Source organism: Octopus bimaculoides, chromosome 9, assembly GCF_001194135.2.
Source record: "Octopus bimaculoides isolate UCB-OBI-ISO-001 chromosome 9, ASM119413v2, whole genome shotgun sequence".
NCBI lineage: Eukaryota > Metazoa > Mollusca > Cephalopoda > Octopoda > Octopodidae > Octopus > Octopus bimaculoides.
Window position 1 is genome coordinate 31052809 of NC_068989.1, and position 12163 is coordinate 31064971.

The following is a 12163-nucleotide window of genomic DNA, read 5'->3' on the forward strand; positions in this document are numbered from 1 at the left end:
GCATTTCTTTTGTCCTTTCATTCTAACTCCAAATTCCACTGAGGTTGACTTTGCCTTCATCCTTTTGGGGTCAATGAAATAGGTACCAGTTGAACACTCTGGTCAATGTAATCAACTAACCTCTCCACGCAAATTTCAGGTCTTCTGCCTATAAGGATTATTATTATTATTATTATTATTATTAGTTCTTCTTTCAATTTTGTTTCCATTTCTTGTTGGGTGTCTTTCTGACATCTAGGACAAAGAAACTCACTGTATACATTGATAGGCCATTAAAATAAACACACCAGATTGTTCGTTTACAAAGTCAAGTTATGTGAAAGAGAAGAAAAAAATTACGTGGGTTGTAATTGTTCTCACAGCAACAATGCTCTTCTCAATATGTGACATACCATAACAATCTTTTACACTTCTTGCATGGATGATAAGCCAGGGATCATTCTGAAATAATTTTCAGTTCCTTTCTTGATCATTCTAAGAGTTCCTACAATCATTGATATTGTAACTGCTTTGAGATGTTACATTTTTTCGATTTCAATGAGCAAATCTTTATATTTTCTGAGTTTATCAAATTTTTTTACTGAGATATTATGATCACAAGGAATACTCATGTCAATCAATATCAGGCTTTATTGTTTTGGTCTTCCACAACAATATTCAGTTTATTAACTTTGATGGTTCAGTCTTTATGTACGGGAAAGTCCCAAAGAATTGGTACATATTCTCCCTTAGGGTGGTGCTTATGCCACTTGGGTGCCAATTTTGATCTTAGGATGTTGACATATTAACCAACTCTGTCATCCAGAAATTAGGTGGTCCACTGTTTCAATCATATCATTGCAAAATGGGCATTTTGAATCTACTCCATTTATCACCACATTGGCTTGGTTGTTCCAGGTCAATAAGCTTTGATCTTGAGCCTTCACTCTCCACTGATGGATGTGCTTCTGGTCAACATATTTGCCATGCAGAGGCTTCTGTTCCCACTTGTCAGTCAATTGCTCATGCACTTTTTCCTTTGCCATTGCACTTCCTTCAGATTCTTCAGCATTGATGTCATGAATGAAATTGATAGCAAATTTTTTACTCTCCATGACAGATTGAAGCGTCTTACATCTCTTGTCATCCAGTTGTTTGTTGTTTCAAGATATTTGGTCAGTTCCTTTATGGTGGTTTTGTAAGAGAGTTCTAATTGGATTGAGTCTCAACCTCCTTATGCTCTGGGAAGGTAAAGTTGATTCACATCTGCCTTTGGGTGGTGCATTTTATTACAACTCATCAGCTTGCATATTTTTCTGTCAATTTCCTTTATTTCACTGAGATTCCAGTTCAACACATTATAGCTATAAGTAATAACTGGAACTGCTCAGGAATTTATGGCTAACACTTTGTTATGTGCATTTAGCTCAGATTTCAGCACTGCTCAAACTCTCCTACGTTTCTTCCTGATCTTCTCTTTCACGCTTGCATGCTGAATGCCAGAGCCTTCATTTATTCCTAGGTATTTGTAAGTTTGTTCTTGCTCAAGTTCTTTTATAACTGTGTCTTCAGTTTTCCTTTCTGGCAAGTAGCCTCGGCACATTTATCAAGGCCAAACTCCATTCCGATGTCATTACTGAATGCTTTCACTCTATGTAGTAGGTCTTAAAGCTCATTATTGTCTTTGCTATAGAGTTTTAAGTCATCCATACATATAAAATAAACAGTTAATTTTCTTATCAATTTTATACCCATACCCTATTCTGTTAAATTCACTTGTAAAGGGTATCAGAGCTATGTAAAAAAAATTAGAGGTGAAAGTAAGTCACCTTGGAAAATGTCACAGTTGATGCTGATATTGTTTGAAGTTAGTACTCCATTAGAGTGATATAATTGGAGATTTGTATTCCACAATAACATGTATTCCACAATAACATGCTTCAGGAAATTTGAAATTACAGGAGAAATTTTGAATATGTTCAGTTCCATGAATATGGTATGCTGTTGAAAGCTTTTTTGTAATCAGTCCATGTACAACAGATATTTCTGCACACGTAACAGTTCTCACAGATCATGCGATTAATTAGGAGTTGGTCATTACATCCATATGAGCCTTGACAGCACCCTTTTTGTTCAGGGGGAAAAAATATCATTCTGTTTAATAAATGCATGTTTTCTCCACACAATTAGATGTTAAAATTTTATAAGTGGTGAATAAACAGGTCATAGACCAATAGTTTTTTTAACTTTGGTTTCATTATTCTTTGGGAGCAGATAAGTAATACTACTAGCTAATCAGTCTAGTGTTTCCTTAGGATTTCTCATAATTTCATTGAACAGTTGAACTAATTTTCCATGTGTGCAAGGGAGCAATGAGAGCCAGAAATTTTTCACACTCTCTTTACTGGGGCATTTCCATTAATGAGCTTTTGTGGGTGTCATCCTTAGGTCTGCTCTTGTGATGTCTTCCCAAGCTTTTTCTTGTAAATTTTGGTAGGATCCTTCTGTGCATCTAATTTAATCGGCATTTTCAATGTATATCTTCTCATCACTCCAAATCTTTCCAAAAGTTTTCAACTTCTTCCATGGTCTTCAATGGTTATATCTCTATAGAATGTTTTGGCATTAGATGTGAGCAGCTTATTTTGCATGTAAAACTTGTTCTCATAGCTTTTGCTTGGACTTTTTGTTACAGTGTTTCTTTTGTTAACATCAGTTCTTGGTGAGAATCCATATTTTCTATTCGTCTTTCTTCTTTACGGGATCTTACATCATTTCAACAGATTAGTTCATTTAATATTGATATTTCCCTTTTCATTAATTCAATTTCTTTTTCAATTTTACTTCTCCAGTTTGGATTTCTTCCCAGGTTTGGTTCTCTTTGTATTCTCAGAGTCTAGTCAAGTGGAAAGTAAAAGCTGTGAAGTCCTTTGCTTTAATTACAGTTGTGTAAATAATTTCATTTAACTCAGTAAGATCAGGTTTTAATTCTTGTATCATTTCTTTTGTTACATAGTTGCCAATTTTAATTTGTTTTTTATTCTGGTTTGTATTTGAGAATTTATGAAGTGGTTCTATTGTCACAACTGAAAGCTTATTCAGAATTTTCTGCTTCATTTCCATCATAGACACTCTGTGTTCTTCAGCAAATGTGTGATCTTTAAATACTGTTTCTTTACCACTTTCCTGGCTATCTTTATCAGCTTCATTACAATTTATTTCTTCAGGCCTTTTTGTGTTTTGGTCAGATAGCAGTCTTTCAATTAAGACTCATGACAGGCTACTCTCTTCATCTGATTCTTCATTTCTTTCCTGTTGTATATTTCACTATCTATAAGTCTATTATTTCAAAAAGATATCCCTCCTAACATTTGTGAACTTGTTTTCTCTAAATAGGGCCTGCTATCTTGATTTCATGTTCTCCATATTTTGTAAGAGTTTATATTGTGTCTCTCTTGAGATGCCTACTTAATTGCATAGTAATAAATGTATGTTACTTCTCTATACTCTTCGCAAGTCCATTTGATCCACTTATATTTTTCTTTCTGTGGTGGTGATCTTGGAGGGCTTGAGGTGGGGCAGTTCTTAACCATAGGACAAGCGATTTAATGTACTATTTGAATTTTCCTTTTTGTTTCATAAAACATTTTTTTACTACATTAATATTATTATTGAGCCCTGTGTGGCTAATGAAGAAACAGTTATTATTGCTTCTACCATTATTATCACCACCACTATTGTTGTTACAATTACCACCACCTTGGCCATAGTTGACCACCACTACCACTATCACTGTCTCTGTCCCTACTGCCACTCTTTGTAGCCATGCCAACAGTGTAGTTGATATTTTATGAGCTACTGCTGGCGAATTTAAGTCTGCTGGATTTGTTCCCACCATTGCTTAGTATTATTAAATGTTATTAGCTACAACTCTTGCCTTGAATTTCAGACAGTCGTAAGTACATTAGAGTGTGGGTAGTAGGAGGAAGAAACACAGCTTGGCAGACACACAGCCAGATACCACCAGTCTATAAATAGGCTAGCAGATGCTGAAAGAGGACCAACGAACAAAGGAGTGGTCAGTAGAAGTCAATATATGTGTTTACTACCACTATGGTCATTCAATCAGTGTGGTGGGAGACCTTATTCTGTTTTAGTTACCAATAGAAAAAAATATTTCTGCACTTGTTATCAGTTTTGGAAAGTGTTCTGAGTATTTTGGAGATGCTTCAATTTTTCCTAGATCTGAAAGAGGGATGCTAGAAGAAATTAAGTAATTATGTACTCAGATAGAGTTGCTTAATTTTGAAGTTGCTTTAGCTGGTGGAGTGTTCTTGCAATAAAAGAGATGTTTACATATTCCAAAATCAGAGGAAAAAGAAATTTTAAATATTCAGAGAAAATTGTAGGTATTCTCATTTTGGCATTCCTTGATATAACTTGACAAAACCAAAACAAAAATTTGCCTTTTTCTATGACAATTCAACAATTCACTTTGGATATCTTCGTGATCTTCATGACAGCTGTTAAAATGAGAGGAGGAGAAGAAAGCTAATGGGTTGTGTGCGTGTGCTTGTTCTTGTCTGTGCCTGTTCTGTTTTTATGTATTTATGTGTTGTGGAGTATAGATATAACGAAATTACGCCTGCAAAAAGCCTTGCATATTTGTTCTTACCTGCTTCATGTGTGTATGTGAATTTTCAAGCAGGAAACAGAATCGAAGTTTATACATCGCTAGTCAATGTTTTTTTTTTTTTTTAACCACTAAAGAGTAGATAGTATAATACTGCCTAATGCATTTTATGAAATTCATATCTATACACCACAACACATAAATACATAAAAACAGAACAGAGACACACAGAGACACAGACAAGAACAAGCATGCACACACAACCCATTAGCTTTTTTCTCCTCCTCCTATTTTAGCAGCTGTCACGGAGGTCATGAAGATATCTGAAGTGAATTGTCAAATTGTCACGGAAAAAGGTGAATTTTTGTTTTGGTTTTGTCGTGTTATGTTAAAGGAACACCCACATTTTTAAAGTTATATGAAGGATAATTGTTTCCATGTTCAGACAGAAAACTGTAGATATTCAAGTTTTTAAAGTTGTTTTGAAAGAAATTTTAGATATAGGTGCAGGAGTGGCTGTGTAGTAAGAAGGTTCCGGGTTCAGTCCCATTGCATGGCATTATAGACTCAGGCCAACCAAAGCCTTATGAGTTGATTTGGTAGACGGAAACTGAAAGAGGCCCCTCGTGTATATATATGTGTGTCTGTGTTTGTCCTCCCACCATTGTTTCAATAGAATAAGTAGTAGGCTTACAAAGAATAAGTCCTGAGGTCGATTTGCTTGACTAAAGGTGGTGCTCCAGCATGGCCACAGTCAAATCACTGAAACAAGTTAAAGAATACTCACTGAAAATTGAAGATATTCACGTTTTTTTAAAGCTGTATGTGAGATGGTTGTATGTTTGCACAGAGAAAACTGTAGATAGTTAAGCTTTTAAAGTTATCTTTCAGTTATACAGCTGGGTTGTTTTAATATTTCTGTCTTCAGCTGCTGACTGGTCAGAGTAGCAAAGAACAAGTCCAGCTGCTATCAAAGCAGGCCATTTATTACTATTATTATCTATCATTGTTCAATACTTGATAGTTTGAGGCAAATTTCTACTGCATCACCTGCTACACCTCCATGTTACTGGGATGTGTGCAGCATTGTGTGCTCTTTTTTATTGATGGTAATGTGCAAACTCTTCCCAGTATTGCATTGCATTAGTTTTTCTTTCTTTTTTTTTTGAGAAGTGGTGCAATCTTTTGATGTATTAGTGTTTGTATTGTGTGTTGTGTGTGTAATGTGTTGGGTAATCTTACTGGTGGTAGTTTTTTTCATTGGATATTTGATGTGTAGAGTGTTTTGTGTTTGTGGATTGTTTTGTTTAGTTTGTATTATTGAACTGATTGTCATTTGCATAAGATGTGGGCTGTTCCTAACAGGGCTATTTTTTAGATAGTGTGTTGTGTTGAGGATCCAGGTATAGCTTCTACGTTTTTCTTCATATGTTTTTTTATCATGCATAATGCTCCAATTATTACTGGTATTATTTTCACCTTCATACCCCACATCTTGAATACTTCAATTTGTACTTTGTACTTTTACAATTTCTCCACTTCTTTTTGGACAATATTTTGGTCAAAAGGGACTGCAGTGTCTATCAGTAAGCAGGTATATTTTTTTTCTTTTTTTAATCCTTGATAATTATGTCTGGTCAATTAGCTTTTATTTCTTTGTCAGTTTGAACAGGCATATCCCAGATGATTGTGGCCTGGTCGCTATCATGTACCTTGTTTGGCAATTGTTTATACCATTTATTGTCAGTTTTTATGTTGTAAAAGATGGTGTAAAAGATGGGCTACAGCAAATATTCTGTTTTTGTGCTTACTGCACTCACTCAGATGATTAATACTTTGGTCTCCCTTTCCACATATTTTGCGTTTGCTCTAAGCCTAAATTTTATCTATCTTTGTCTCATCACTTTTTATAAAAAAAAACTCTTAGTGTCCTCTGATATTCCAAAAGCCAACAGTGTGCAGCATTATCATATGCTTCTTATTGTTTCTCTAACTAACTGCTAAGTTCCTTCTTACTCTCAAACTTCATTTATTATCTTGCTATCAATATAAAATAAATCAGCATTTCCTCTCGAGTTCATTCAGCATTCCTCTTATTCCTCTGGTAATAGATACTCCTCTCAAATCTGTACAATTTATCAGTAATTTCCAAAGCAATAGTAAGCCTGTAATGGACCTATAATTACTGTCTTTCCCTTCCTCTCATTTCTTTATCCTTCTGTATTAACAAGATCCTTCCTTTTGTCATCCATGTTAATATTCCATTTTCTATACAGTCAGTGAGAAGTGGTTGTATATAATTGTGTGTGTTATGGAGGACAAAATATTTTGGTTCACTTGTACCAGGTTTATGGCAATGTCAACCATTAATCCATTAAGTCCCACTGTCCTATAAATAAGACACTAAATGAGAACATTAAATAAGCTATATCACATTGTCTTAGTGTCCTATTTATAGGACACCAAGTATTTCCATTTCTACTTGAAGTAAAGGAGTTTTAATAATTATTTTTTTCATTTTAACATATTTTCAATCATCTGTAAAAATTTAAAAGTAATATTCAGAAATTTAAGTGCGCTGGGACTTAATAGGTTAATGCCTTTTAACTGTTGCTTTTTAACACCAGATTAGCACAGACCAACTGGATCTATGGTCAAAAAGCATTCTCGTCATAATTATTTCTGTCTCTTTTCTGACACAATGTATCTAGAATCACATTATCCAAAGGGTCTTTTCATTTATTTTTAAGACAACAGGCAGTGATTTGATTAAGATTTAGCTACTATTCTACCAGGTTGAGCAGCAACCTTCATTAGTTCAGTTTTTAACTGTAGCAAAACTTTGTAAAGTGAAACAAAAGAATTCTGTTGCCAGGATATCAACTGTCTCAGACTATAAGTCCAGCATAGTCTACTGTAATAGCTTTGCTAATATTTATAACATTTTTCATTTTATTTGCAGATTGTACATATTGCATCAGGCTTATGTATTCAGTCAGCTCAGGAAATATATGCTAAGCATTCAAAGCTGATTTTGGCTAAATGTGATTCAAGCCCCAAAATAAAGAAGCAGGTTTGTATATTCTGTGATTACTCCAAAATTGTCATTTGTGTACCATATTGGAGTTGATTTATTGTAGATGTTCTGTTGTGATTTGCTACCAAATTTCTAAGCCAGGATTCAAAACTGAATCCACATTTTGCTACAAGTCCTCTGCCTGTTATTCTTGCTTGTTGCACAAGGAAATTTATGAAAGTGAATTGATCTCAAGTCATACATGGGTCAAAACTTATACAGAGGAAACAATCATTTGTTTAGCCTGACCTAGTTTCATTAGGAAGGATATAAATAAGCAAACCCAAATTGTTTCTACCTCTTTTGGTCGTTAGGCCTTTAGCCAAAGAGCATCTGTCTTTCTTCTTTCTTCCAGCACTGATGGAGGAAGCACCTTTATGCAAAGGACTTCACAGCTTTTACTTTCTACTTGGTTAGAATCTCTTACCCTTTCTCTCTCTAGTAGTCACCCACAGATGAATTTACTATCTACACAAGTAACATGTGTACAACTACTTCTATAAGAAGTTGTCTTCTACATTGTAACAATAATAACAATATAAATAAAAGACCATTTCAACTAACAATATCTTTCATTTATTCAATGCTTACTAACATTACATTTGATTATTATAATTGGGGACTTCCAATGTTTATAAACCATTAAAATTAGATCTTAATTTTAACTGTTATGAATTGGTGACTAACATTATCAAGATTTTCCTACTTGTATAGTGTCCCATGGCCTCATAGATTATTGGATTATTGAATCACTAGTCAAAGCATTGTTGGGACTCTAGTAAAAATACTAGAGTGTTTCCTATTGTTTCTCTAGGCCTATGAGACATTTTTATCGTTACACTACAAACTAGTGAAACAATTGTCAAAGTTTTTACTGCTTACACCACTATGCTGTGACATGTTATGGTACCTGTTTACAGCTAAATTGATTGAGTTACTGAGAATTATGCGAGGGATATTGTGAAACATTATTGATAGGATACAAATTGTAAGCTTTTAGGTCATCAGGGCAATGCCCTTTTGACTTCTTATTCTTATCATAAGTGAGGAAGTTTTGTTCTCTGTAAGTACTGTACACATGAGCATACACATGTACACAAAGAGTCAGATACATTTCCATACATTTATAAATACATGCACCTACAACAAATATCTGAGTTGACTGCTTGTTACTCACCTTGTTATTTATGTTGGGTCCATTTCAAAAGTGACTTATTTATCAGTGAATACTATTGGTTACTAGAATTTACTTCTGTAAACAATGGGAGCACTTTAAAATTGAATGTTTCAGTAGCATGTTGTATTGAGTGTAATTAGGAGAGGATTATGCTTCAGATGTGCCATGGAGGCAAGTTTTCATTGGTGCCCTAATACCGCAATGTGTTAAGGGACTCACCACTATGCATTTAATAAATGTGTTAATCTTTCAAATTCAGACCTTACAGGTGTCTTGGATTTATGAAAGATATAAATTATAAAAACTTAACCAGTTGAACCACTTTTTCCTGTTCATTATTTGATGCTCTAATTTTTTTTTTTTTTTTGGTACAATTTTACATCCATTATATATATTAATTTGCAGCAATGGTATCAAACATTTGATAATGAACTGAGATTAGCTAATAAGTTATGTCTGGAAATCAATGATGTTGGATTCAAGAAAAGCTTTCCAAGATTAATGAAATGTCATAATAGTAGAGGAACTCAAGAATGGATATGGTTCAATTCAGTAAGTCTATTAGTTTTAATAAATGTGTTAATCTTTCAGATTCAGACCTTACAGGTGTGTTGGTCTAATAGACTTAACAGACCAGTTAGCCTGAAAGATCTGAAAGATGTGTTTAATGAAGCCTGGGAGATATGTTGGGCAAGTGAATCTAATAGATATGTTGGTTTAATAACCAGTCTAATCAAATGATTTACTTTCATGTCAGTCTCAAAGCATATTCAGTTTTAAAACCCATCTCAGACATGGAAAATACCTAGGTTTTATCTTGTGTAAATTTTTTTTTTTTTAAATCAAATCCTTTTTTTTTAACTAAATAAATATTGAAATGTTTAATCATTTACTTTGTATTTAAAAAAAATAATAAATCACAGCTTAAAATATCTTCTTTGTTTACATTTAATTTAAATTAGTTATTTAATTTATATTCAAAACATTAGAAAGAAAATTAATTATATATTTCAAAATTTTTTTTTTTCCAGTCTGTACCATCAATGTTGTACAATGAAGCCAGTGGTAAATGTCTTTCTGCTAACCCCAATAAAAATATTCCGTACTTGGAACTCGACATCTGTGATAACCTAAACCCAAACATGAAATTTGCTTTTGGTTTCCTAATTGATTAACAAATTTTTGTCATTTTTTATATTTCTTAAACATCATGGTCACAATTACTTCACATTTTCCTAAATTTTATATTTTTGCTTCCTTTTACTTTTTCAGTCATTGGACTGCAGCTATGCTAGTGCACTGCCTTGAAGGGTTTAGACTAACAAATAAACCCCAGTACTTTTTTTTTAAGTTTGGTATTTATTTTCTTGGTCTCTTATGCTAAACATAATGAAACCAACATTGGTTATCAAAATGTGATGAGAGACAAACTCAAAGGCACACACACACATACACACACACACACACACATACATTCACACACACACATATACACACACACATAGGGAAAAGAAGTTGAGAATACAATTTGAGTGTGTTAGGTAGTTTATTTTTTAAGGTTTAGCCAGTTTCACAAATTTTTCTAGTTTTTAGTAGTTAAGTGAAATAGAAAGACATGAGGCTATGCCACAACTGTTAGGGTTCTGACTGGAGTTCGAAAATTTTCTTGTTTTAACAGAGAGAACATGGCTTGAATTAGTATCTGTTTAGGATACAATTTGATTGGCAAAGGATGGTCACATGATTAGACTTTAAAATTTTTGTGAGTTCCCCGCTACATCCATATATTAATGTCATGTAACAGTATTTTTGGTGCAATAAGTTATGGCTGAAACAGTTGAGTAAATGTGCCTAGAGACTTGTGTCTAGGGACTTGCATCAGCTTTATTAAAGACATATGTGGAAAAAATAGATCCCCCAAATCCCAAGTCTTCCCACTTTACCTGTATTCAGTCAATACCATAGATAAAGCACAAATAAACAAAGAAAATATATTCATACAAAAATACAAATCAAGACTGAATAAACTTTAACAAAATACATTCACCAACATTCATGCTCAAACTCACTTGACGTTGAATTCACACAGTTAATAACCTAAACTTTGGGTACAATCATGACTTTTTCTCACATGACACTAACACAAAAATTTTATGTCTACATGCATATGTACAAATCATAACCATTTAGCCACCGGAATACATCTAAACAACTTCTATCCACTCTACCATTTTACAGATTAAATTTAGAGAGCCCTGATTGTTTTGGACTGTCAGTAGACACATTCATTTAACCATGTCAGCCTTAACTTACATCATCAAAAATAGTGTCACATGACATTGATACATTTCTAAGCTTAATCACATTATCATCCTTTACCAATCAAATTGTATCCTAAACAGATACTAAATTGAGCCAGGCTCTCTCTATAAAATCAAGAGAATTTTCGAACTCCAGTCAGAAGCAAGACAGTTGTGGTGTAACCCCATATCTTTCTATTTCACTTAACTTCTGAAAATCAGAAAAATCTGTGAAACAAGTTAAGCCTTTAAAAATACTCCCAGTGCATTTTCAACTTCTTGTTTCTATATTTTTACCCATATTATATATATATATAATATATATATATATATATAATAATATTAGGGATAAAATCCAAAATTACAGGTAAAAACTCAATTAAAATCAATTTATTAAAAATTTAAATTAAATTAAGTTTCACAGAGTAAAATATATATAAATATATAGTTTTAGGGAAAAGAACCAAGGTTCATGAACTCATCGATGAAAATCCACTGTCACATATAGAAAAATTAATAATTAAAAGCACAATAAATGAGTATAATATAATACAAAGTAAATATCATAAGATAAAGATAATAAAATGACTACACGTGTTTCATAACTAATTTTTAAATAAAAAGGAAATTTAAATCGATTAAAATTATCAAAAATCAATTCTATTCAAAAATACAGCTAATCTTCAGGTCAAAATACAACAATAATAATAATAAATAAATGTATATATCAACCAACAATAAGTACCAAATGAATTTATATAAAATACTTATTGTATAAAGATAGAAAAATATTATATATGCTAACAGGTATATTATATACAAAAACCAGCTTAAATTTTGAATACAATTTGAACGTAGTTTGAGGTTAAAATAATAATAAAGATAATATTAGCACATATTTAAATGATGCAATAGTTAAAGCTAGACTATTTAAGACTAAAAACGTTTATTCAATTATCATTAAAAATCAATTAAATAATAAAATAATACAAGAATAC

General features: G+C 32.8%; 1 protein-coding gene across 5 annotated transcripts in view; it reads left to right on the forward strand.

Annotated features, from left to right (window-relative positions):
• Window positions 1-10209, forward strand: part of LOC106871349 (polypeptide N-acetylgalactosaminyltransferase 11) — a 100611-nt gene extending 90402 nt beyond the window's left edge. For 4 of the 5 annotated variants that reach the window (XM_014917755.2, XM_014917752.2, XM_014917753.2 and 1 more), the window contains 2 exons: window positions 7575-7685; window positions 9271-9797. In XM_014917755.2, coding sequence (XP_014773241.1) covers window positions 7575-7685; window positions 9271-9606 — 447 coding nt within the window. In that variant the 3' untranslated portion in view covers window positions 9607-9797. Of the gene's footprint in view, window positions 1-7574; window positions 7686-9270; window positions 9798-9896 lie in introns of those variants that run through there. The other variant, XM_014917754.2, reaches the window with a different exon arrangement.
• Window positions 10210-12163: the final 1954 nt, after the last annotated feature.